Below are 27,882 nucleotides of genomic sequence, written 5' to 3'. Positions count from 1 at the left end.
AATTCCCAAGGTCCTTTCCAACATCATTCTAGGTACCCTGGCATCTCCCTATTTCTCAGACCAATGACCAAAAAGCTACTTCATATTAACCTGGCAATTTTGTAATAATGCAACTATTTTTTCCCTGGTTTCCTTCAAGACATAGCTTGAAAAAAAAAAAAAACAACAACCCAAGCCTTACTGGCTGCTTTCTTACCTCAGTGTAACCCATGCTGGCTGCAGCGATGAGGGCTTGCTGGATGGCGTGGCTCTTCTTAAACACCCCCTGCTGCTGGCCCGCCATCGTCCAGTCACACTGAATGAGAAACTTGACGACCTCCAGATGACCTCGGAGTGCAGCATGGACCAGGGCGCACTGCCCATTCTTATCTAAGTGATCCACCTGCGGGAGGGGACAGAGAAACCTGTGTGAAAAAGCCTGGGGCTGTCTCCCAAGTCTTGTTTCATCCTCTCACTGCACAGGTCTGCACCACGAAGATTCACCCTCTCCCATATTCCTTGGACCACTTGCTGAGAAAATTCAGGTGATATTCTCTTACTCAGGCTAGATCTTCACTGAGCTACAACTCTGGTAGATGCTCCTCTGGGGAGACTCTCTTTGTATAACGTCAGGCTTTTGTTTTCACATCAAAAGAAACCAAAAATATGCCCCAAACGACCCCAAACTTCAGCTTTGCTTTCCTGATGTACACTTTCCTTTGTCCTCAAATAGGTCTTTTCAGACTCAAATCTGAAAGGCTTATAAGCTGTACTGGCACAAAACACTGTCTTTGAAATCATGAAAGGGAAGAAAAACATCTTGAAGCTTAAATTTTTTGGTGTTCCAAAGAAGCAAAGTATCTCATATCATGAATCACACAGTTAACCACTAAGCTCTGGCAGATGCCACTTCTTTCTTCCAATGGGAGGGTGGAATCGCGACTATTTGGCCAAAATGGCTGGAGGGACTTGGAACTTAATGCTAGACTACGTTCCAGCAGCAGTTTTACAGTTGCGGTGTTGGTTACAGGTTTAGGCTGAAAGAGGAGCCTGATTAAGAACAAGCTACCAGAAGGTCCCTAGCCACAAGTCTCAATGGATGAACAGCCTCTCCTGGCAGGTGGGCAGGGTATGTTCCAGTGCTTACTGTTCCAGTGTTCAGGCTTCACTTGCTCCAGAGCAAGTGAAACCTAAGTTCTGTATCTGTTTCTCTCCAGCTTTAGCTCCATCCAGCCATTCAAAGATCAAATGTTTACTGAATGCCTACTGTGTGCAAGGAGCTCTTAATCCTTTTTCTAGATGAACAAAGTGAGGCTGAGAGAGGTCAAATGACTTGTCCAAGCCCTCATAGAAAGCAAGCGTCAATGCAGGCTTCGACCAGGTTGTGCTTGATGCCAAAGTTGACGATTTTGATGACTTGCCTCCTCTCTCTCATGGAAGCCAGACTGTAAGAGGTTAAAGAACAGTAAGGAAGCAGTGGTAGCAAGCAGAGAGGACTCTTAGGACAGGTTCAGTGGATGTGGGCAGGAAGAAAAGGGACAGTGGTTTCTCGTTAGGAGACAGCAAAGTCTCTCTTTAGGGTTAGAGAAGACATTTGTAGGTTTGTAGAAACTGAGAAGAAAGGTAGCGTGAATTTAGAAAGAGAATGAAATGATGTTAGTGAAAGAGCAACATACTGAGATTAAAAAATATACGTGGGAAATTCCCTGATGGTCCAGTGGTTAGGACTCCACACTTCCACTGCAGGGGTCACAGGTTCAATTCCTGGTTGGAGAACGAACATCCCAAAAGCCTTGTGGTGCAGCCTATGTGTGTGTGTATATGTGTGTATAAGTGTATATGTGTATATATATGTGTATGTGTATATGTATACAGGAGGCAATAATTTTGAAAAGGAAGGCAAACACTTCCTTCTCTGAGGCAGAAGTAAAAGTTTGTAAGGATGAACAGAGTTTTGAGATAGAGGCACTGTGAGACAAACACAATCTTGGTACTTGTTGGAGGGCAAAAGAGTTTTGACGGGGTCTCAAGAAGATCATAGATGATTTCTGTATCTTCTCTGGGGAAAATGAGAAATAAATAAAACGATAGCTGAGCAACAAGAAAGACCTAGCTGAGATTAGAATATGAATTTATAGCAATAATAATAAGGCCCAGTTATCATGCTGCTTCTAGAGGTGTTTATCCAAATGACTAGGACATTCTAGGTGGACCATTTCTGTGTCACAGTTAGCATTTACAGCTCAGGGATTTCACTGAGGTCCCCGGGTCCCAGCTCTCGAGAGTCTTGGGAGAGAGACGCAGTTCTCCCTGGTGAGAACACCGGACACCTCAGAACGAGGTATGCTGTTGTTCAGTTGCTAAGTCGTGTCTGACTCTTTGCGACCCCGTGGACTGCAGCATGCCAGGCTTCCCAGTCCTTCACTATCTCCTGGAGTTTGCTCAAGTTCATGTCCATTGAGTCGGTGATGCTATCCGGCTATCTCATCCTCTGCCGCCCTCTTCTCCTTTTGCCTTCAATCTTTCCCAGGTTTTTTCCAATGAGTCGGCTCTTCGCATCAAGTGGCCAAAGTATTGGTGCTTCAGCTATAGCATCAGTCCTTCCAATGAATAGTCAGGGTTGCATATTATTTACAGTTCACTGCAAATCCACCAAAATCCTCAGTTTATTTTCAGAATGGAAATAAAATGTTCTACAGAAGTCTACATTTTTGAGACCAGCATTTCTCCTTTTTAAAAAACACTTATTTTTTAAATTTTATTTTTGCTGTGCCGGGTCCTCACTGCTGTGTGGGCTCTTCTCTAGTTGTGGCGAGAGCAGGGGCCGTTCTTTAGTTGTTGGTGCCTGGGCTTCTCACTGCGGTGACTTCTCTTATTATGGAGCAGGGCACACAGGCTTCAGCAGTTGCAACACACAGGCTCAGTGGTTATGATTCCCAGGCTCCAGGGCACAAACTCAGTAGTTGTCGCACACGGGCTTAGGGGCTCTGCAGCATGTGGGATCTTCCCGGACTGGGGATTGAACCCGTGTCTCCTGTATTGGCAGGTGGATTCTTCACCAATGAGCTACCAGGGAAGCCCCCCGGTATTTTTTTTTTTTCCATCAATATTTTGAAATTGAGTTTTATCATATCAGTGGCTCTTGAGGTACTATAAAGCAAATATATTTTAAAGAAATGTTTTGAGAGAATTAAAATACACTAACAGAAACACTTGTGAGTGCTTCTGGTCAGTCATCTCAGACGTCTACAGGGGTGTCTTCAAGGCTAGATGAGGGCGCCTGGTCTCTGCTCTTATGTCCACGACTAACATGAAAGGCTGAGAGTTCACAGGCGCCATTCAGATCAGACCTCACAGTGCAGTCTCCTTGCTCCCCCACTCCTCTTTCCTCACTCTGAGCTCAGGAGAGAATTTCTTGGTTGTGAGCTAGGGACTTTTTGTGGCTGCTGATAAATGCGGTTTCCTAAGTACCTCTCAAAAGTTTTAGAACTGTGTCCAGAAGCAGCCTGGAACTGGCCCAGGGCAAGCAGGCAAACAGGAGGATGTAATCAGAGCCAGTTCTTCCTTTGATCTGCTTCCTAATAGGATCTGATGTATATCCTACCTACACTCACGAGGCAACGCAGGAGATAAGGACGAGTCTAAGACGGGAAGAGAGACACAGGGAAGGAAGAACAAGTGCCGGGCAGCCGTTACCTTGGCCCGTTTCTTGCACAGCAGCACTACGATGCTCAGGAAGCCTGCCGCCGCGGCATAGCCCAGGGGAGTCAGGCCACTTTCAGAGGAGGCATCCACGTTGGCCCCAAACTCCAAGAGCAGGGCCACCATTTCTGTGTAACCAAGATGAGACTGGACACACAGAATTGGAGCATTATTCAAAACTTCTGTCCGGTAATTAATGTTGGCACCTCCCAAAATCAGCAGTCGGCTGACCTAGTCATAAGAAAACAAACGGAAACGATACTCACATAAATATCAGTTATATCCTATCAGTCATCTTTTCTTAAGTCATCTGCACGCATGCATGCTGAGTTGCTTCAGTTGTGTCCAATTCTTTGGGACCCTACAGACCACAGCCCACAAGACTCCTCTGTCTGTGGGATTCTCCGGGCAAGAACACGGGAGCGAGTTGCCATGTATTCCCCTCCGGGACTCTTCCCGACCCAGGGATTGAACGTGCACCTTTTACATCTCCTGCATTGGCAGGCAGGTTCTTTACCACTAGCACCACCTGGGAAGCTTTAAGTCACCCTCGATAAGGGCCCAGAAACACCGAGTAACTTCTTTATTTTAAAATCTTCATTTGCTCCTTTTTTAATACCTTGCCTTTGGAAAGGGATGTGAAACGTCTCCTTTATACAAACTACCCAGGAACTAGAGTAAACACCACCCATACTGTAGTGCAGTCTCCACTGAGTGAACTGTTGGTCAGAAAAACTTCTACTGAAACAAAAGTGATCTAAGAATGTTTTACTCCCTAGAAGGAGCAGGAGTTAGTCTATAAATCAGACTCATCTTATAGAAGATCAACAGGTTTGATTTTCAATTCACACAATAAAATGTAACAATTTAAAATATATCAAACTATTAATAAAAGGTTAGTTAACAGGAGAGTCAAAGATCAATCAAATAACTCCTAAATGTGCCCTGAGTTTTATGTTTTCATAGTTAATTCTTCAATCTGTCTGTAACTTAGGTGCACTTACCTTTATATTTGGCGTGTAGAGATTTCGTAAAGATGCCAATGCCATGGACAGACCTTCTGTGCTGTAGGAGATCCAGAGGCCTTGGAGGATGGAGGATGATACGCCAACTTTTTTACTCAAACCCTGAAAAAGAAACAGGGACACAGTTAAGTGATCAGCCCAGCTAAAAAGTACCCTCGGCAGTAAGTTAGGAGCCTTTACGTTTGTGGTACTAACAAATGAGAACAGTGTCTTGCTCTAACGACATCCGGCATAACAAAGCCAGTCCGCTGAGGGGGGACAGACTGGTCCTGGAGGAACAAGCTAACTAAACTGTTTCTACCTCGGCAGTCTCTGACAACAAACCTACTCAATACCTCTCTCTTCTTTTTAAAAAAATATTTATTAATTTTGGCTGGGCTGGGTCTTTGCTGCTACAAAGGCTTTCTCTAGTTGCGGCGAGCTGGGGCTACTCTCCAATTGTGGAACTCAGGCTTCTCACTGTGGTGCCTTCTCTAGCTGCGGAGTGTGGGCGTAGTCGCTCTGCATCGTGTGGGATCTTCCTGGACCAGGGATAGAACCCATGTCCCCTGCACTGGCAGGTAGATTCTTAATCTGGACCACCAGGGAAGTCCATCAGGTTTATTTTTAAGGTGATGAAAATAATAGTGGTAATAATTAATAGTGGTAATAATTAAACACGACTGAGCGACTGAACTGAACTGATAAATATACCAAATATCTTGAATTACAGGCCCTCAACCTTATATTTTTAAGGTAATTAATGACCTTATGCAATTGATAATCATATGCAATTCTTCATGAACAAAGATAAAATGAGGGAAATTTAAAACTAACTGGAAAGAAATATCAAGTGGACTGTATGTCACTGCTGACTGGCGGTCTAAGTGGTGCTGCTCATAAGCACTGAGTCTGTCTTTGCCTTTTCATGACCCTCAGCTGACAGGAACTGAGAGTTCTAGCAGCCGGGGAGAAGCTACAGTTGATCGGTAGGGAGCACTCTGCACGTGAAGGACCCTGAAAAGTGCAGCATTAGGAAAACCACGGTCCAAGTCCACATTCTTCAGCTTACAGTCGTGTCATCACCACACGTTATACGCCCCAGGGAGCCAGTCATATCTCAGGCGACCGTGTCGTCTGCAGCACAATAAGATAACGCTGTGTCAGTGACAGAGCGTGTGGTTTAAGTGTGGGTCTCCAGGACAGGCTGGTGGCTGCCAGGAAGGAGGGGGCTGAGGGGACGATGAAGTGGGTAAGGGATCCGGAGGTACAAACTTCCACTTAAACAATAAGTAAACATTGTTTTCCATGTATTGGATAGTCACATGGGACCAAATGAAATTTCGTATCATTTATCTGTTTCATGTGGTATTTATTTTAGGGTGCAGGGCATACAGACAGGCATCGACTTCTTTGCCTCTGATCCCAGGCAGAAGGTGATGCTAAAAGCTTAAGTGATTAAAGTCATGATGCTTCATACTGAAGCTATTTCCCCATCTAACTGAAGGATAATCACCTCAGAGTCTGTAGAGGTGGCAGGCACTGTTTGGTCCACTTGAAGATGGAATGAGACACCTTGCCTGTTAAAATAGTCTCACTCTGCTCCCATTAAATAAGGTCACTGGGTAAGGTCATTTTTGGGTACAGTGATTTGTTAGAAAGACAATTATGATTCAAATATAGGGCTTGCCACTGTGGGCTTCACTTCTGTCCATCTGATGAAAAGCCTTCCCCAGCTATGTGCTTATATGCTGGGGAGAATTCGTTAGGCTCTTAAAGTTGCCCCTCATGCTGTTTTCTCTCTGAAGAGAACTGTTTTATCTTTAATAGTATCTCTTGGGGGAAGTCCAAGCCAGAAGATTATTTAAGATCCCTGAATTTCCCAGTCCAGAGGCAGCAGAAGTGGTCTGAAGAGACTGGGATTGGAGGTGGCAGATGCACTAGCCAACTGCAGACTAGAAAAACCAGGAGAACAAGTTTCTTCCTCAACTTCTGTGCTCTGTTCCCCAACTGCTATCTAGACCATAAATTCCTTGAGATTAGGGGCTGTATTCTTTTGGGTTTTGTATCCCTAGTACAATGCCTCAGCAAGCACTGAATAAATAAACAAATGCATACAAGCACCAACAGACAGATACGTGCCCTTGTCTGGGATCTCCATCCCAGCTGTGTGGATGCTGGGAGAGAGAAAGCCGGTGCTTAAGAGTTCTTAAAAGTTTTGAAACGACCGGGCAAAAAACTGGGATTATAATTTCAAAAGAGAATGGGGAAAGTAGTTTAAAGGAAGGTTATGGTTGGTTCTAGAGAAAGAGTTTGAAATGCACAGCACCAGGGATATTAAAATCATAATGATAAGAACATGGAAAGAGTAACTGCTCTCAGAGACTTGAAAAACACTGTAAAAACCTGTAACTAATGCTTTATGACTATTCTCAGCAGACGGCAGGTCACAGGACAGTGGTTCCCAGCCTTTTTGGCACCAGGGGTTGGTTTTGGGGAAGACAATTTTTCCAATGATTGAGGTGGGGAGAATGGTTGCAGGATGATTCAAGCACATTAAATTTATTGTGCACTTTATTTCTATTATTATTATAATATCAGCTCTACCTCAGATCATCAGGCATTAGATCCCAGAGGTTGCGGACCTCTGATGTATGAAGTATACACGACTATAAGCTTCTTACCTAAACAACTGTATGTGTACATTTCCTAGAAAACCTAGCAATCCATTGAACTGGGAGATGATAAATGTGGTTTTCTTTCCAAAGTCTTAGGGAGGAACAGGCCAGACATTTTAGGAGATGGACCAACTCTGCAACAAACTAATTTCAGAAAGCAGGGACCACACTGACATAGCGGGCAGCTTCATACACACAGTGTTACGGCGCCTGCTGGAAATGGAAAGAAAAACGCCCCCAACTTCTTTAATTACCTTAAAAATGTGTGCTTTGAGGATGTGATGTCCCAGTTCAATTGTCTGCTGTCGGTTTAGTTTTCCCTCTTGGCGGGAAAACCAGAAGGCAAGTAATGTGTGACCACTCCTGCAAAGAGAGAGACTCATTTTAGGAAATTTAATGCTCCAACTCTCCTGCGGGTGGAGGACTGTGCACGTCGAGCCACACCGCCAGTGAAACTCCGTCTTGTTCACCCAACTTCTTAGGGAAGGGCACCCGCTCCTGGGCAAGAAATGGCACGGAAAGGCTCCGAGCTTTTCCTGGTTCTTTACCCACATCACATGTGTGAATATCACAGAATGTCACTTCTAGTTGGCTTACACCCTTCCCACACACAGATGGCATTAAAAGACCCACTTTTATTTTCCGGCTCTGTCAACTCCTCTTATTTCACCCATGCTTTAAATGTCAGTGTTGCTTCCTTGGGATCTTGTTTTTGGTCCCAGTCTGTCCTCTGGATTAGCTCATCCATCCTCAGAGCCTTTGCCACTACCTAAACCCTTTACCTTTCCCTCTATCTAGACGTCTCAGCTTTAGCTCAATATACATCCAACTGCCTACTGGATTCTCTACCTAGAGGTCCAATAGCACCTTCAACTCAGTGTGTCCCAAACTGCACTAAAAACCTCCTCAAGGGAAGTCTTCTCTGATCAGCCTCTACCAAGCCTCCATTCTTTCTCTTTAGCATTTTTTTTTTCCTCTAGCTGAGAAGGGCGTACTCTCTCTGGTGCTACATCGTAGGCTGTATATGCCTTTAGTACAGGATCTACCACATGGCTACAAGCTCTCTCCTGTACTAGACTGTAGCCTTCCTGATGGCAATCATTCCCGGCCCCCATCTGCTTGCCAACACATCTCCAATCTGTTCATGAAACAGAAAACCCTTCTCTCTGCCTCTGCACATTGTCTTATCTGCCCACGATGCTCAGAAATGCCACAGGCCTCTTGGAATCACACACTCAGCTTTGTCTGAAGCTTGGTCTGAAGACCAAGCTAACAGAGAGGCTAAGCTAAGAGAACTGTCAAAAAATAGAGCCTAGGTCCTAACTGTATAGCTTCCAATGCTAATTTTGGACTCCTTGTTATATGAAGTGATAAGTTTCTTTACCGCTTAATCCATTTGAGTTGATGTTTTCTATTTCTTCCAGCTTAAAGTGTCCTAATGATATACTCTTTTAAGTGTGAGTGTATTAATATATGTGTATATATGTAAAGTATATGTATAAATACAGGGTTGTATATCTCTTTTTATTTACATTTATGACAGAAATCTCGAGTTGTTTATGCTCTCCACAGTGCCAAACATGGTGTATGGCACATAAAAATTCTCAATAAAATTTTCACAAAGCAAGATTAGACATTAAACAAAGGACACTGGGTCACTTCTGGGTTCTGCCCTCTTACCACCCTGCTACAGTCTGTAGGAACTGTGACACTGCAGAGTAACCACTGTCCCTCTGCTTCCCATCAGCTGAGCAGTCAGTAGAGTTCTGTGTCCACTGACAACCTAGGTCTTTGACTTGTTTCACTTGGGAGCGCCACAAAGGAGGGAAATCAAACTGTGATTTCAGGTTCAAGCCCAACGAATTCATCAAACAGAAGGAAAAACAGCCAGTGAATTTTTTTTGGTGACATCTACTTGAGAGGAGGCCCAAATGTCTACTGGAAGATTTTCTCTCACAGTTAACACTGGCTATGCTGCCAGGTTTAACATTTGAAGATGCCTAAAACTGAAGTCTGAAAAAATAAACAAGTCCTTCCTTTCTTCCTTTATAAATAAAGTTTCAGTAAAGAACCTGGAGAACAGAAGATGAGACAGCCCCCATCTTACTTAGGTGGGATTCCCTGGTGGTACAGATGGTAAAGAATCTGCTTGCAATGCAGGAGACCTGGGTTCAGTCCCTGGGTGGGGAAGATCCCCTGGAAAAGGGAAAGGCTACCCACTTAGGTGGGAATCATCCTATAAAGCTTTAAAAAGAAATTCTACCATGTTCTAATCTTTGGCTTCATAGAATTTCTGGATTCTAGTGGATACCAGGTCATCTTATTTGATTAGATAAGACTGACCATAAAGGAAAGAGAGCTACTTCATTGAGAGACTGTCTCAGACAACTGTATCCTGCATGGAGTCATCAGTGTCATCTGAAGGTGAAAGTGTGAAAGTGAAAGTCGCTCAGTCGTGTCCGACTCTTTACAACCCCATGGACTATGCAGTCCATGGAATTTTCCAGGCCAGAATACTGGAGTGGGTAGCCGTTCCCTTCTCCAGGGGATCTTCCCAACCCAGGGATCGAACCCAGGTCTCCCACATTGCAGGCAGATTCTTTACCAGTTGAGCCACCAGGGAAGCCCAAGAACACTGGAGTGGGTAGCCTATCCCTTCTCCAGAGGATCTTCCTGACCCAGGAATCAAACCGAGGTCTCCCGCATTGCAGGTGGATTCTTTACCAGCTGAGTCACCAGGGAAGCCTGTCATCTGAAGGCATGAGCCTGGAATTGTTTTGCACTCACAAAATCCAGAAATTGCTATTGAACGTTTACATAGCCCTTGAAAGCCCAATGTAGTTCATAGGCTTTTTTAACAGAAGTTAATGAGAACCATTTATAAAAGAGCCCTAACTTGAGTTCTCAAAATCCTATCTGGTTATTAACAATGAAATGACTGCAGCCTCCCTGGTATAAGAATTAAATGACTCATCTCTGACTGTCCATAGAGACAAGAACTCCTGGCACAGGCCTCTGATCCATCATTATGCTTCAGGGCATTAAGGAGAATCCACACCTATGAGGATTAAGGAGAAAGCTCAGGACAAGGACACGAAGTGTCAGGTAGACACAGACCTGACTCTGCCCCAGCGCTTCCACTTTACTACCGTGACTAAGACACCCTGGGAAGATGCTTCTGCCTCTTTCCAGCATGCATTTCAGCCACCCACAGGACACTGCTTGCTTTTGTTATTGTTGACCAAACACCGAGGAGAAACGGCAAGCCACACAGGTCAAGGAAAAGATGGTGACAACTGTAGTTTCCTTCTTTCTGGATACAAGCTGTTGTATTATTCATGAAAGAATGATTCCGATCAGTTTACTGGACTCAAAGCTTATGGTGTTGAGGACATGAAGGGTAAAACAGCAATTTCTGTTACGTGCTGGCATTCCCATTCGTACCTTTCTGTTCTGACGAACTACGATGCCACTGGCTGACCCAGTCTGCATGGGTCTATATGTGGGCTTGTCTACATTCATTTCTATTTTTCTTATTATCTGCTCACTCCTGAGCCCTATTCCTTTTGACTTCTAGACTCACTATTCTCTAAGATCACCAGCAGCCTCTTAATTGGTTTTCCCTTTGCCTTTGATGTTTTGTTTTTCTTTTCTTCTCCATCCAGCATTAGGTCTTATGGACTATTTCCCTTGAAACAGTCTCTCCTCTTGACATCTAAGACACTACCCTGGCACTTTTCTCCCACTTTCCTTCGGTTACATAACCTCTTTGCTCTATTCCCCATTTACTCATCTTTCAGAGGCAGCCCTCACCTCGACCACCGGCTTCGGCTCTCACTGCAATGACATCGCAGCACTGAGATTTACTCTGCTTCTCTAGCTGCCTGCAGATCCCCTCTACCTCCAAATGACCTGTCAAACGATGGCTGTTTGAAGTTGAAGATTTCCCTTAAAACCAAATCCCCTTAAGACTTATTAAAAAATAAAAACCACCTCCAGTTGCTCAGGCGTAACACCAGGCAGCTGTTTTCTCCTCCTTGTACATCATCTCTCATGGATAACTGCAAGAGCTTCACTCTTGCCACTGCTTCCTCCCTGGCTCATACCACTATCATACCATAGTGGCTCATACCATCTATCCAGCAGAAACCTGATCAAATTTCTCTTCAAAATCCTTCAATGGCTCTATATTTCCTCCTATACATAATCTAAACTCTAAATTGTAAATCTAAACATGGTATTCAAAGCCTCCCCACAATCTGTCCCTTATCCGTTTCTTCACCTCCTAACCTTGTACTTCTAATTCCAGATGGAGTATAGAGTTTTGAACATGCTTTCCCTCTGCCTGTAATTCATCAGGCAAACTACTTCCCAGTCTTCCAGCCTCGGTTCACAGCGTCTTCTCTGGTGCCCCCAGATGGGGCCAGCGGTTCTTTCCTTTAGGCTCTGCTGTATCTGGCACGCAGCTCCACCGCCGCACGGGGTACACCACGCACTGTGCGTGTCTGCGCGTGAGTCTTCCTGCTAGACTCTACTCAGGACAGAAGCCATGCTTTCTCACATATGTTCTCTGAGCTAACAAGAGTCCGTACTTGGAGAATGAATAAAGGTCCCTTTTGTACAAATATACATTTGTACACTACCTATGGTTTCCACAATTACTACAGCACTTATTTAGATTCGCTTGTGCACCTTTATTATGGGCATAGGCGTGAACATTACTAACGTGGTAGACTGACTGAGACTCAGCAAGACTGAAGAACAGACTCCAGCTCACCTGGCTAGGATACAAAGAGAGGAGAGTCCAAGGTCTTCTGAAACCTTGTTCCACTGCCACACTGATCAGATTAAAACGTAAAGAATAGTATGTTCATTTTTATAGCACACAATCTGAATTCTTACAATCAAAATTGGCAACTGTTAATTTTGACATTTTTCGATTAGCATTTTTGGGAGACAGCAGTTAAGAAATAGAGACAGCCCTAGTCTTTGTGACATTTTAAGTATGACTGAACACAACCGTGTTTCCCCCTATAATTACAGATGATGGTGATAAAAACTGACTCTCATGTGAGCTTATACATGGTTATAAAGACCAGTGGGCGGTGGCCATGGTGAGGGTAGAAGTATTAGGATTTCCACATAGTTTCTATAATGAGGTCACTTTGTGATTCAGTCACCTTGCAGACTCCTTATCTGCATTCACAACATTGCTTCCTTATCCCTGAAATAAAGTCCAATTCCAGTTCTGTCGCTTTCAAGCTTTCAGCAGTGGACAAGCTTTCTAACCTCTTTGAAAGACAGGGAGAGTAACACCTCTCTCTCAGGACTGGGGTGGGAATTAAGTAAGAGATATTAGGTAAATGTATTTTGTATTTCTTTTATATCCTCCGTAGTCACTAGCATAGTGCTAAACTAAAGGAATGAACAGCAATCACAGAAGACTTAAAACATGTAGGAGGATGACTGTGTGCTAGGAGTTTTAATGTGTACAGCATGGTGAAACGTGATACCCTAACCTTAGCTCCAATCTTTGCCCTTCCACTAACCTCATTGTAACTTTACAGCCAGAAGGGAAGCCCATGGATCAGGGGAAAATGATTGGGGATGGGTGCCATTCACAGTTAGCTGTGGAGGAAAACCTGGTATTGTCAATTCAGGCAGAGAATGGGGACAAGAACAGAGCTAACCAGATCCTAAGAAGTAAGGTAAAAGTTAAGCTAACAGGAGGAATATGAATTTCTCATGTCCATCAGAGATTTTCAGAAGGATATAAGCCTTACATTCAAGATAGATTTGGACATATTTTAGGAGAGAATCAATCACATGTCAGAGTTGAAGATTCCTCCCCCAGCATTCTCTTCTCTTCTCTCTCCCAACAAAAGGCAGGGAAGGTCGTACCCAGCATAACACAGGGTAGATCCAATCTCAATTCCAGCTGCAGGCTTCAGCGGTCCCTTGACATGGAATTATCAGAGACAAGTGATAGTCACCCTTAAACAACTACAGATGATAAGACAATGAGGAGCTGCTCTTACCTGATGCCTCAGTACCTCAAAGAATTCAGAGCTGTGGAGTCTCTCAGGCAACGCTTTCTAAGGCAAGAAGCAACATCCTTACCCTCCACCCATTCACTAGTTTGGAAGTTGCCTAACAGGTATTATACAACTGTTTTAGTTTTATACAACTATAAACCATACAGTGGTGCTAAGTTTGTTTTTCTAATAGATTTTCACTTAGCAACCCTGAAAGTTAGTGATCTTCAAGTCTCTACCTGAAGTACTAACAAATGTACTCAAATATCTCCAGCATGCACGGGCCCTCCATTGTTCTAGTCAGAGTCACTTAACGTGTGGGCACAGATGTCATCAGCTCCTGGGAGAGCAAACTCAGTATACAACACTTCAGCATTTCAGAGAAACAACACTTAAGTGTTCTGATACTCTTCTGTGTGGTGCTAGGATGCGATAAAGCGGAACAGGGACAGCCAGCTGGCAAGGAACTATGTACAATCTAAAGCCTGTCCTAGCTATCTTACAGTGTGGGCTGAAATGACATGTGCTGCTGTGGAATGTCTTTATGTTATAGAGGTACATGTGGGAATTATTTAGGGAGACCTAGTGAGATTAGAATTACTGGGCAGAGATGGATACCTGTCTACAAAAGGTCTGTGCTCCTGTCCACAGTCAAGGGTGATGGTGGGAAGCAGTTACTTTGCCAGGGACCTTGCGTTCACATTCGAGTGGGGTCAGGTGACCGAGTTCTGGCTAATGGAACATAGGCAGAAATTATATTCATCACATCAGACCTAGCGCAGAAAAATCTTCATCTTTGATTTCACGATCTTATTACTTTCTCTTGTTTCTGTAACTGTAATATTACTCTTGTAAATTATTACTTGGCTCACCATTTTCTTTTAGTGTTTAAATATACCTATTCTGAAATGAACCTACTTACGAAAAAGGAGATCCCCCAGAGGAGGGCATGGCAACCCACTCCAGTATTCTTGCCTGGAGAATCCCATGGAGAGTGAAGCCTGGTGGGTCCTTAGGGTAACAAAGAGTCGGACATGACTAAAGTGACTTAGCACACATGCCATGAAACAGACTCACGGACATAGAGAACATACTGTGGTTGCCAGTGGGAAGAGGCTGGTGAACAGACAGAGTGAAAGGCTGGGGTTCAAAGATGCAAGCTAATGCACACAGAATGGATAAGCAACAAGGCCCTGCTGTATAGCACAGGGAACTATACTTAATATCCTATGATAAACCATAATGGAAAAGACTACAAAAACGAATGTATATTTATTTGTATAACTGAATCACTTGGCTGTACAGCAGAAATTAACACAACACTGTAAAACAATTATACTTCAGTTAAAAAAAAACACCTGTTCTGTTTTCATGCATCGAAACTTTCTGCTTTATACCCTTAACCTGGATGACCCTGTTAAGTTATTATGGCTTCTACTGTCAGTTACTTGCTGGTAACTCCTCAATCCATAACCTCATGCCTTCAGCTTTCTCTTTTCCTGTTCTCCAAGGTCATATTTCTACATACATTTGTGCATCCTCCCCTGGAGGCAATTCATTATAACCATGTCCAAAATAGGACTCACCTCTCTCCAGAAGCCTGCTCTTCCTCCTGCCTTCACTCACGCTAGAAGTCTTCCCCCATTCAGAATGCTCTATGTCCATCAGCAGCTTCACTATTTTCCATCATCCAAGATAAGTTCTGAAATCATTTTTGATTCTTCCACCCTTACCTCCCATACACAAAAAAAGACCAGGTGCTTTTGAATATCTCTAAAATGTCTACGCAGCTCTCTGTTCTCACATTGCAGTCTTACTATTTCTCAGCTAGACTATTGTTCTAGACCTGTGACTAGTTCCCCTGACTGCAGTCTCTCCTTCAATCCATCTTCCATACACTGCTTGTCAGAGCTATTTTGCACTTGATCAGACTTATCTGATCACTGTCTCTTCTTTTCTCAAAAATTAGAGACACTCTCTGTTATCTACAGAATAAACTGAGAAGTCTTAAACTTTTTAGACTTTTTTCCTAGTGACACTTCCTATCATTCTCTGACTGCATGTCTTGTTTTCTAGTTATGGCTTCTCATAATTCCTCAAGGGCACTTAATATCTTCAACTTGCTTTTCCTACCACTCTGCTCTTTAGCCTCCCTAGAGTGTTCTCCTGCTCCTCTGCAGCTAAACGGGATCAACTCATCCTTCAAGGTTGAACTCGACTGCTACTTGCTCTGAAAAAGTATTTTCTCTCTTTAAAAAAAAAAATGTATTTGGCTGCATCGGGTCTTAGTTGCAGCACATGGGATCTTCACTGCATTGTGCAGGACCTTTGGTTGCGGCTCTTGAACTCTCTAGTTGTGGTGTGGGCTCCAGGGTGCATGGGCTCCAAAGTTGCACTGCAGCATTTGGGATCTTAGTTCTCGGAACAGCGACTGAATCCATGTCCCCTGCATTCCAAGGTGGATCTTAACCACAGGGCCACCAGGGTAGTCCCTGAAAAGCATTTTCTCTTTGTCTAGGTTCCTACGGTACTTTGTACTGTGGCACGTTATTGGTTGCTATGTAGCTGACCTTCCTTGGTAATGGCTTTAGTGTCAAGGGGTATGTTAATTACCTAAGTTTCTCTAGTGTATAGCACAGTCTTTGGTGTCCAGTAAAGTTCAATAAATGTTTCATGAAAATATAGATGGGTTTGAGGAAGAGCAACACAAGGACTTCCAGATCCATTTTCTAATTCACTACTCAATTCAGCCTTGAATTTGCGGGCATCTCTGTTGCCACTGATCAACTGTGAAATGAATGTGACTATGACTCAAATATTGAGAACAGACTGACAATCCTGATCTTTTTCATCTCTCATCTTAAAAATTCTGCCTGCAGTTAAATCTGGGGTTGACGCTTTACAGTCAGTCGGCCTGTTGCAAATGGCACCCACATCTTTACAAAAACGCTTGCTTCCATCTTCAGCGTATTAGTTAGTAACTGCCCTGGCATGCTCTTTTCATGGCTTTCTCGTGGAACTGGAATACAAAATCCATTTCTAGTCAGCTTGTCTTGCTGTAGCATATTCAAGGTGGGAATGAAGGAGCTGATGGGAAGTAGGAGACTAGAAGTATGCCCTAGATGTACCTTTATAGAAATGGGTGGAACGACATTATTTCTTTTTAAACACAGAACTCAGCTAGAAATCCGCTGCTTTCTCCCTGTTGGCCTCACAGTTTCCTAATGTCCTTCTTTCCGCTAAGGCAGCACTGGCCCTAGGAGAAGGGACACTTCTCTGCCTGTCCTCTGCCAATGAAGTCTTCAGGCAGTTGGCAGGGCTTATAAGGCAGAAGAGTTATAACTTCATCAAACTGTCACAGTTTGAAACACCAACAATAGGCATAGGAAGATCAATCAGTTCTTCGTTCTCCACGTTCCTCAGTTCTTTGTTTGTACCTCTAGTACAGCACTCTGTCTTAAATTATAGCTGGTTATAAATGTGTTTGTTAAAACCACTAACCTGTAAGTCCTGGTAGACAGATCTATCTTACTCATATGTGTATCTCCTGCAGTGCTTAACATAGAGCTTTGAATATATTACTTAATACACGTTCAGTGGACGTATGCTGACGTGCACGTCTTTGTTTTCTCCTGATGCATGGCAACAGAATAAACAAGACGTATTCTATTGAACTGTGTGAAGAGTTTATCAAATTTTTTAAATAAAATGAGTAGCATGTATATGGGGAAACAGTGGAAACAGTGGCAGACTTCATTTTTTAGGCTTCAAAATCACTGCATATGGTGACTGCAGCCATGAAATTAAAAGATGCTTACTCCTTGGAAGGAAAGTTATGACCAACCTAGACAGCAGATTAAAAAGCAGAGACATTACTTTGCCAACAAAGGTCTGTCTAGTCAAGGCTATGGTTTTCCCAGTAGTTATGTATGGATGTGAGAGTTGGACTATAAAGAAAGCTGAGCGTCAAAGAATTGATGCATTTGAACTGTGGTGTTGGAGAAGACTCTTGAGAGTCCCTTGGACTGCAAGGAGATCCAACCAGTCCATCCTAAAGGAGATCAGTCTTGGGTGTTCATTGGAAGGAATGATATTGAAGTTGAAACTCCAGTACTTTGGCCACCTGATGTGAAGAGCTGACTCATTTGAAAAGACCCTGATGCTGGGAAAGATCAAAGGTGGGAGGAAAAGGGGACGACAGAGGATGAGATGGCTGGATTGCATCACCGACTCAATGTACATGAATTTGGGTCAACTCTGGGAGTTGGCCATGGACAGGGAGGCCTGGTGTGCTGCAGTCCATGGGGTCACAAAGAGTCAGACACGACTGAGCTACTGAACTGAACTGATCACTTCTTTGTTCACTCATTAATTCACTGTTAAACAATATATTTACTGAGTGCTGACTGTGTGCCAGGAACTCTATCAATCATTAGGAAGACCAAGGTGAGCATGATAGGAAGGTTCTTGTCCTCATGGAGCTCACTCACATTCTAGAAGGGAAAGTGGACAGTAAACAAGTATTCACAGATAATACATTGATAAAAGATTAAAAGTAAGAAGATTGCTATGACCAGTAAAGCCAGGAAGGACTTTCTTAGATAAGTGACATGAGGAAGTCTCAGGAGGTGGCTGTTAGGCTGAGACCGGAAGGAGTTAGAGATTATGCTGTGTGATGACAGAGGGAAAGCATGCTCCAGACGGAGGGACCTATTAAGTGCAAAGAATCAGGAGTAGAAGAGAGCTTAGCAAATTCTAGGAACTGGCACATGACCATTTATGACCAGAATACTGTGACTAACAGGGAGAATGAATGAACTTCATTAGAGAGGGAGGCAGAAGCTATCTTTGTATAATAATATAGGGTTTTGAAGAATCTGGCTTTGATTTTATTCTAATCACAAAAAGAAGCCACTGAAGGATTTTTTAGGAGGAGGTTACACAGTCTGACTTGTATTTTTTAAGAATCACTTTGGGTGCTGGTGGAGAATGGATTGACAGGGAGACCAATTAAGACGCTAAACCAGTCCATGTGAGAGCCTAGGGTGCAGTCAGTAGAGGTGGAAATAAGTGGACACTTACAAGCAAAATTTGGGTTGTAGAACCAACTGGATATGCTGATGGCCACAGTGAATACATGTCTTACAGTTGTGGGTTCTTATGGTTGGGCGAACAGAAGGCTATTAGTGTTGATTTTATGAAATGTGGAGCTCCAGCTGCTTTTGAAAGTCTAGAGACAGCCAAGGAAGTTGCTCCAAACACAAAAAAACAAAATGTGCTGTCATATCCCACTAAGCTGGCAGGAACTCCTGAATGCTGTGCCATGGATCTTGGTTTGACAATCTAGGAGAGCCTGCGGGATTCCCATCTTTTCATTCAGCCAGTGTTGCTTCAGAGACTCATTTAACAGGACAAACGAGCCTCTATTTCCTATGCTACTTTCAGTACCAGAAATCTCCCTTAAAATTTCTCTCCTCATCTAACTTAGGTGAATTTGCTTTAACCAGACTGGACACATCCACTTTAAAAAGCTATATATATATATATATATATAATTTAAATATATGAAGCAATATTAATTTTTGTAACAAAATCAAATATTTTGTTACAAATCTATCAAAAAAACAAGAGTACAAGTCTGTTCTGTGTTATCATTAGCTGGCTCTTCTGCATGCCTGTCAAGGTCCTAAAATGATGCTTTCTCTCCATTTTATAAGCAGGACTACTTCTCCATATGTTTATTAACTTAGCAAACTTCACATGAGTTTTTATGACAGTAAAAATAAATAGCTCTCAGTTTTAAATTGGTTTAGAGAAGAATTTTGATTACCAACTTTTTCCAAACTTAATTTTGGACTTGTAAAAGGAAAAAAATATATATTATTGCTCCCATCTTTGAAGATACGAGAGTTTTAACAATGGGAACAATTTACCTATTTGACTTATAGCTGTGGGTTCTATCATCTATGCTGAGAGAAGCAAATCTGTACAGTTGAAGGGCATGTGTGCCATGCCCATTATGCATGAGCAAACTGGACACACTCCAAGATATACATCAGGTTTCATGCAGTATCCCCTTGCATTGTATTACAAAACCATGACTCGGGTTGCTAGAATAATATAGTTATTCCATTATTATTTTGAGTCTCAAGTTTATTCTTGAATCTCAAATTTGATTCTTGATAAAATGTATTCTTGATTCTAATAGGGAGTTAGAAACTGGTTTAAATAAGAGGAAAACTATTTATTGGCAAATCAGAAAAATTTCTGCCAATTATTAGAGATCAATGAAAATCACAGCAAAATTATGATATCAAAGGTCATTCTACTAAGGGTCATGTGCTGGAAAAGGTGTTTGGTGTATCTCTCTCCTCTTTGCATTAACTCTTCCAAACCCTAAGGGCTGATTTAGCTCCTCAAGCCTTTTTTTTCTTTCCATGATCTATCACTTTGCTGAATTCATCCCTAATGCTTTTAGAAAGAAGAATCTATCCACCTATTCAAGGGGTTATTGTGGCAGCCTGCAATGGCTCTGAGAAGTAGTCACCTCAAGTTTGTGTTTCCGTGAAAATGAAGGTTAAGGGTCACCCTGCTGGGAGGCTCCTGTGTGGATTAAAAAACCAAATAAATAAAACCACCACAATCCTCAACTCACCATTCTGTGGTCACTTCAGACTTAAGCATCCTTCCAGAAGCCAGGCTGTACAAGTCCCTAGCACAAATTAGTTTTCCTTTACAGGGAGAATGCCCTCTTTTCCCCCTGCCCTGTGACAAGCTGCTTCTTCTCTGACACTCTGCTTTGTGATGTGGATTTTAGAGCACCCAGTCTCCAATGTGTAATTTGCTGACCAACATAGTAAAAATAATTTTTTAAAATATTAAAGAACATTTATTGTAAGATTTCAGCTCTGGCCTCAAAGAATTAAGTTCTCAACTATCCCTATAGGTACAGGTAGGACTTGAGTAGCCTTTTCCCCCTTCCTCCCAGCCTAAATTTGATTGAGTTTGAGGAAACCAGGTCAGCCCAAAATAGGCTTTCAAATCAAACCTCATCAGGCTGCGCAGCTCAATACTTGTGAAACTTTACAACGTTTTAGTTGAACAGTTAAAAATAAGGCAGCAGAGTCTTCTCATTTCTATGTCAGAATGCTACACATACATACAACAAAATGTTGATCTGAGAGCTGTTCCTTGGGAAGGGAAGGCTAACAATACCATGGGAACAGAGATAACAGGATAGGAAACAGAGAAGAAAGAGTGGGGATTCATTCAGGGCTAGCCTAAAGCTATGTAGAAATACTAAGCAGTAACTGGACAGCACCACAAGGCTGGTGGCCCCAACTGTCTACTCTATCAACCTCACATCTCAAGAATCAAAGTCATCAATAGGTTAGATTATAAAGGCTGGTGGTGGTTTAGTCAGTAAGTCATGTCTCACTCTTGTGACCCCATGGACTGCAGCCTGCCAGGCTCCTCTGTCCATGGGATTCTCCAGGCAAGAATAATGGAGTGGGTTGCCATTCCTTTCTCCAGGGGATCTTCCTGACCCAGGGATTGAACCCAGGTCTCCTGCATTGCGGGCAGCTTCTTTACTGACTGAGCTATAAAGGCTGGTGACATCTCTCAAATGCCTTACTTAAAAGGCACAAGTTGCTTTGAACGTTTTCTACTTCCCTTTTATTAGCATAATAGCAGAGATTAGTTTATTAGTGAGTTAATCTGATAGCTCAGTGCCCAAGGGAATAACATACAGGACAGGTTAATTTCAGAGTATGACAGGCTATGACAGTGATGAACAGCGGGAAACAGAAGGCAGAATGAAGTGGTGCAGTCTGAGGCTTCTGAGTGCTGCAAAGGGCAAAGTTCTATCTAGAGTGCAAACCTAAACTCTTCTAAGTTTTGATGTAATAAAAGATTTTGCACTATAATTTGCTTACAGTTTGAGAAACATAAACATGCGTATATATACAGATACCCTTACCCTATTACCAAGCCAAGAAAAGGCATCTATAACTCGTCTTTCTGTGGCAGTCAGATGTGTATGCAACTTTCGGTCATTCTTTCCGGGATGTTAACTGTGTGCCCTGATTCTGGGGCAATAGGCAGTCTGATATTTAAAATAAGGAAAACCCTATCTCAGCTGAAGCACTGACCCCCAGCTCTCCTGCTTCCTCTTCTAGCACCATCCTCAGATTACTGACTCTCTTCACGTAGCAGAAAGGATCGCCCTGGGTGGCCTACTTCTGATGAAGGTCAACTACTTTTTGGCATCAACAGAATATTCTCATTTGTGACTAACTCCCTAATAAGGTCAACAAATTCAGGGTGAAGAAGTGAGTGTTGAAAGCCCAAGAAAACGGACCAGAAGAGATGTTCTGTAGCTTCTGAAAGTTCTCCTTATGCAGAGTCAGGCTTTGCACTACTTACTGTGATTTCAGAGGCACTGAGTTGGCCTTCCCTGGTCTACTGAAACGCTCCAGAGAGAAGCTGGAGAGAAAGTGGAGAACAGGGCAGGAAACAATGTACAGAAAGTAGAGGCTCAGGGCCTCAGAGGAAAACCCTGCCTGGAGAAGAGTCCTGCTAACCAGACTCCCCCACAATGGGAAGCAATTATAGCCAGTTTCTTTGAAAGGCCAGCCTGGGCTTTGCCAGTGACATCAAATTCTTAGTGAATTTCCATCTCATTGACCCAGGGGGCCTCAAGCTCTGAGATCAACAACGTAGTAACAAAGCTGGTGCCAGACGGTGCTGCACAGAAGGCTGAATTCCAACTGAGATGAAACATGGAAGGAAGCTTTTTTGATAACTCCCGGTCCTGTTTACTCTCTGCCATTAAGGGATATATGATGATCCCTTGAAAGTCTTGAGTGTTATTCAACCACCAGGGAATAGACTACACAGCATTTGAAGTTAGGAGTGTTTGCTCTTCCTGTCCCAGTGCATCAGCCTCTTGCCAAAATGATCCTAGTTAATAAACAATGTTGAGAAGGTAAGCCTGGAAAGCCATGATGTGGCTGCATAAATACCATCTTTGCTCCTTTGGGAGCCAGAGGGTTTTTATCTGTTGTAAGGATACTCTTAATTCAGGGTTAGTCTGGTTGCCTTGGACCTCAGTTTTCAATTCCCTGAGATGTTCCAGGATAAGAGAGCAGATCAGCCAGCAAAGTTCCTCTGGAAACTGATTTCAGTGTTTATTAGGCAATTCTAGATTGGTCTCTTTTTCTTAAATATGTCACTGCCAACTCTGTATTAACACCAGCAGCAGTACTAGTGGGATTTACAATAAAATCCTCTTGGGAATCATATACAATTCATAGAGAACTCAGACCCAGTTGTTGTTTTTTTTTAAATCTTGTGCCCCCAAATACTAATAGCAGAAGACTGTTGCAACCTATCCAATTAGCTACAGGGATTTAGTTAAATCAAACCTGAAAGGTCTATTACTGCACGTGAAACAGGAGGGAAAGGGGGCAGGGCACAATCTTTGAAAGAAGACACAGCCTGAGGACACGACAAACTAATTAGAACCAAATGGGTCCAAGACGGCAGACAAGTCAACTTCCACCAGACCTTAATCCTCAGTACTGCCCACTGCAACACATCAGCAAGCTAAATGGTATAACCACAAGCACCATGACAGTTCCAAGGCTGACCATCAGAGACCAAAAAGAGCGTGGTGGCCTAGTTCCTGGAAATCTCCACCCCTTCCTCCAGTTGGAATGATTCTCCCACTCATTAGCCTAAGGAATTACCCAGCCCATAAAAACTAAACACACCACATTTCGAGGCCACTCTCACCTTCTGAGGCGGCCCACACTGTCTGTGAAGTGTGTTGTTTTCTAAATAAATCCACTTCTTAACTATCACTTTGTCTCTCAGTGAATTTGTTCTGTGATGAGACATCAAGAACCTGAGCTTCATTAAGTCCTGAAATCAAGTGTGTGATCTCAGTTGGAAGACTGGGTTTTGGCCATGTTCAAGTCCCGGCACGTGGGTTCAAGTCCCAGTCTGAGGTGTGCAGCTTCACAAAGAGAGGGGGTTAGACAAAGAACATTCCCCAACCACTTTCTTTGTACTCTGTACAAGTCTAAGCATTACACTACATGACCTCACTTAATTCTCAACAGTTCTAGGAATATATTCCTTTTACGTAGGTAAGAAAACTGTCTCAGAAACATTATATAATTTTCCAAAGGTCACACAGTTCCTGGAAAAGGTAGGACTTGTTAAGCAGGTCATCTGACTCAAAAGTTCATGTTCTTTCCACTACAGAATGTTTCTTTAAAAAGTTTAACTCTTAGGGAAGATAGCACAAAATCTGCCTGGCTTAATATCATCATCAGAATCTGGAACTAATTTTCTAATGAGTCGGCAGGAAGTAGGCTGAGAAGTGTGCCCACAAGCACAGGTGTCTCTAACAAGGGCGAAGAACATGCCCCAGGAGTAACAATAAAACCCCAGAACAAAGACTGTCAGCCTCTCTGATGAGTCACAGAAGAAGTCACATGTGGCCTATCTTCTTTCTGAGCCAGAAAAAGCTCTGCATTTGGCAGCTATGTTGTTCATGTCTTCTTCGTTTCTAGGAAATCAAGACTACACCTGCTTTTGATAACATCAACTTATTAAAGGAATAATTCTTTTCTTTGAAAGAATTATGTGTGTGTGGAGGAGTAGAAAGCACACCTCATTAGGATGCTAGAGATCTAGGTCCTATCCAAGAGGATGGGAAATAGTCTCAGGTGGAGTGTGGTTTGTAGAACTGAGAAAGATTCTTAAGTCACAGTCGAGTGCATTGGGAAAGAGTGCTGGGGTAAGTCAGTGACATCTGCCGTGGGTGTGGGGGTTAGGGGAGGAGCAGTACGTATGCTACACTTGTCATTCCTCTTCTAACCCCTGTTCCTTTCTCCTCCGTTACCTTTATGCTTTTCTGCAAGTGATTCAGCATTTTAAGGCCTTTATAGTAAACCAGGGATAACAACACTTACTTTATCTAAAGGTAGAGTGGCTAGATGTGCTGATCTCTTCAAGTCTTTTTCAGATATAAGGTTTAAGATTCCATTTTCCAGCGTAAATCTTAGGACCAGCTTGGGCTCTAATGAGGTCAGTCGCTGGTGACTTTAACAATGGCCTGGCTTTTAAACGGGCAATCACGATTTTAAAAGAATTCTGCTCTGAGTCAAAGAGGTGAACAGTGTATGAAATCTTTCTGAAAAGCACTGAGGAAGTTTGTTGAAAGGTTAAATTATAGCCTGTGATCCCTATAGGGGATTTCTCTGAAAGGGGTATCAGAGAAAATTATTTAGAAAAATACAGGAATGTAGGGAGCATTCTAAACATCTATGCAGATTTTGAGTCTTAAGGAAGTAAAATTGTGACAAAACAAGTCAACGTCATCATAGCCTTATGTTAAGAAGAAACAGAGGTGATGTCTCCTTTATGTGAAATGTTCTATGAAGACCACTCCTCACTGCTTCCAATACCCACGTTCCATGCAGTAAATACAAAACAGGCTCACAATTGCTTATTACCGATCTATGGCTTACCTGGGATCACAGAGAAATTTGGTTTTCTCGCCTTCTTCTCTCCAGATAAGCCACTCTCGAAAAGAAGGGTGTACAAACATGCGAGTCATGTCTCTGCGCTTGATTAGGAACATTGAGAGGTTCTCCATTCTCTGCTGGAAGTCCTCCCATTCCAGCGTGCCATCAATGCTGCCGGCGTTGATGGCTTGGAAGATGTGCTCATCAGTCAGTGGGTGCAGAGACGCCACTGCCACGTTCAGGAGAGGCATCACCCGGTCAAAGGAAGACTGGGTTGGGAACTTCATATTGCACTGGAGTAAATAAACCTCAGAGAGCGAAACAGGAACTACTTTGTAGCTAGAGCTCTTTAACACTAGGTAGCCTTTCTCTATGAGGTCAAATGTGAGTTTCAGGTACAGATAGGACCCTTGGCTGAGGGTCTTGAGATGAGAACTGAGTTTGCCAAATGTAGTATTGTCCATTTTGCCATTAAGAGAAATGTTATTCTGGATCTCTGAGCTGCTATGTATCCGGTGCAGGATGTAGGCCTGCAGGTCCTGGTCTATGGCTTCATTCTCTTCTAGTCGATCCAAAAAAATCCTATGGAAAGGCAGCAGCTTGGTAATTTCCTAAAACAGATGGAGAGAGACAGACAGAGAGACAGAAAGACCTTCAGTTTCCCCTAACTCTTGTGATAAACTGCAAGGTCCACGGATTTATTCTTAACTTCTGAGTGGCCAAAGAAAAGGGGGAGATATGACGACATATTAGTGTCTAAGGATTAAAACATTATTAGTTGCCTAAAAGGGACACAACTTTCCCTAAAATTGAGACTTAAAATAACTTTTATGAGTCTTCATAAAGGGTATTTTAGGAGCGACTGAATGGTCAATATTCTAAATAACACTCCTAAAACAGAAAATAGAATGCCAAAAGACTCAAAGAATGTCATATGGAATTTGACTTTCTATCCCTCATTATTTTTTTTTAATTATTTTAAAATTTATTTTTAGTTAGAGGATAACTGCTTTACAATGTTGTGTTGGTTTCTGCCATACAACAATGTGAATCAGCCATAAGTATAAAATGACTTTATTTTAATTGGGGTCTTTGGGAGATGCCTCAGTCCAAAGGAAAAAATCTTTTAACAGTGGGAAGCCTGGCACCCTGGCGATCTGCGTGGAAATTATACTGGGGGAAGGTGACAGGGCTTTGGGGTGTCTCTCTTGCTCTGGAATCCATCTTTTCTTATCTGCTTATAGACTCTGCTCCTGTAAGAATCCATTCCCTCTCCTGCAGCAATTTCTTCTTCTCTCCTGGATCACACAGACATGGGACTCCATATTCCTCCCTCTAACTACTGTATCTTTGATCCCATGTTTTACAAAATGTAACAAAAAATTTGTTTTCTCTGCTTACTGTATTTCATTCCTCCCTTCCCATTCTCTCCTCCATTTGCTGCAATCAGGCTTCAATCTCATCACTTCACTGGAATGGTCCTTGTTAAGATGAGCAGTCATCTGCATCTTCCCAAATAATAGAGGTTCATTTCTCATCCTCCTCAACCTCTCAGCAGTCTCTGACACAGGTGATCACGTCTTGCTTCTCAAGTCCCTTACCTGCAGCTTGCTTCCATAACACATTCCCCTCATTTTCCTCTCAGCACACTGGCCACTCCTACTCAGCCTCTTCTGCTGGGTCCTGTCTCATTTCTCGGCCTACTCAGGGCTCCCGTCTCCATTCTTCCTCTTATCTGGCTACCTTCACTCCATAGAATAGCTGGATCCCATGGTTCTAAATATAGTCTATACATGAATGATGCCTGATTTTATATCCCCAGCTTGGTCATTTCTCCTGGGCTCTCTTCTTATATCTCCACTGAGTCAACATTACCACTTGGATGTTTCATAGACAAACTTACTGTGACCAAATCAGAACTACAAAAACTCCCCCCCACCACAAACCTTCCTGTGTTGATAAACAGTATCACCACTGACCTGACCATCAAATAGTAGGAACTATCTAGATCTTTTCCTCAAACCAGCTTCTACTCAATTGCTCTCAAAAATCCCACAATTCATCCTTGAACCTCCTCTCTTGCTTACATCCACATCCAGCCCATCATCATCTTCTTCAAAATATACTCCAAATATGACTTCACAGGATCTCCACTGAGAAGGAACTGTCTAGATCTTTTCCTCAAACCAGCATCTACCCAATTACTCACCAAAACCCCACAATTCATCCTTGAACCTCTTCTCTTGCTCACGTCCACATCCAGCCCATCACCGTCTTCTCAAAATATAGTCCAAATATGACCACTTCAAAGGATCTCTGCTGTTCCACTCTAGTCTAAGCCATCACCTTTCATCTATACTTCTTCCGTTCTTGATCCCCTACATTTTATTATCTACATAGCCAGGAGCCAAAGAAATCTTTTAAAAAGGTAAATCAGATTTCATCACATTACAAGGCTCCTTGGAGAGGCCTTTCCTCTCTGTTCTATGTAAAATAACTGTCATCCCCATTTATCTCTTCACTGTTATATCTGTCTTCATAGCACTGACACTGCCTAAATTTTAACATATGCTAATCTGTCTTATTATGTGTGTTCCTCACTAGAAAATAAGCTTTGTGAGGGCAGGGATATTGTCCATCTTGCTCACTGTCCTATTCTCAGCTCTTAGAAATAAGCTTTTATACTTGATATACTTAACAAATGTTTGTGGAAATAATGAATGATCAATTATGAGGGTTCATTTAGAAAGATCTGTGAATTGTTTCATTGTCAGAGGTAAATAAAAATAATTTTAAAAAGTTACTGCTTAATTTGATACTTAAAATAATTGTAATATATAGTGGAACTATATGCAACCTTGATCTGTATTTTCCAAGTCTCCTGTAAATGCATTATCATACTTTCATAATTTAAAAACTAAAAAAAAGAAAAAAAAAAAGGTTA

The 27,882-nt window shown here is 42.6% G+C and overlaps 1 protein-coding gene across 6 annotated transcripts in view; it reads right to left on the bottom strand.

The window, feature by feature from the left end:
- TANC2 (tetratricopeptide repeat, ankyrin repeat and coiled-coil containing 2) overlaps positions 1–27,882 on the bottom strand; it is a 359,086-nt gene that overhangs the window by 28,092 nt on the left and 303,112 nt on the right. For all 6 annotated transcript variants that reach the window (XM_070390029.1, XM_070390030.1, XM_070390031.1 and 3 more), the window contains 5 exons: positions 24,942–25,549; positions 7,618–7,726; positions 4,686–4,808; positions 3,676–3,912; positions 197–382 (listed from right to left, as the gene is read on the bottom strand). In XM_070390029.1, coding sequence (XP_070246130.1) covers positions 197–382; positions 3,676–3,912; positions 4,686–4,808; positions 7,618–7,726; positions 24,942–25,549 — 1,263 coding nt within the window. The remainder of the gene's footprint in view (positions 1–196; positions 383–3,675; positions 3,913–4,685; positions 4,809–7,617; positions 7,727–24,941; positions 25,550–27,882) is intronic.

Source organism: Bos mutus, chromosome 19 (genome assembly GCF_027580195.1).
Source record: "Bos mutus isolate GX-2022 chromosome 19, NWIPB_WYAK_1.1, whole genome shotgun sequence".
NCBI lineage: Eukaryota > Metazoa > Chordata > Mammalia > Artiodactyla > Bovidae > Bos > Bos mutus.
Note: the sequence above shows the minus strand (reverse complement) of the source record. Positions and strands in the feature narration are given on the sequence as shown.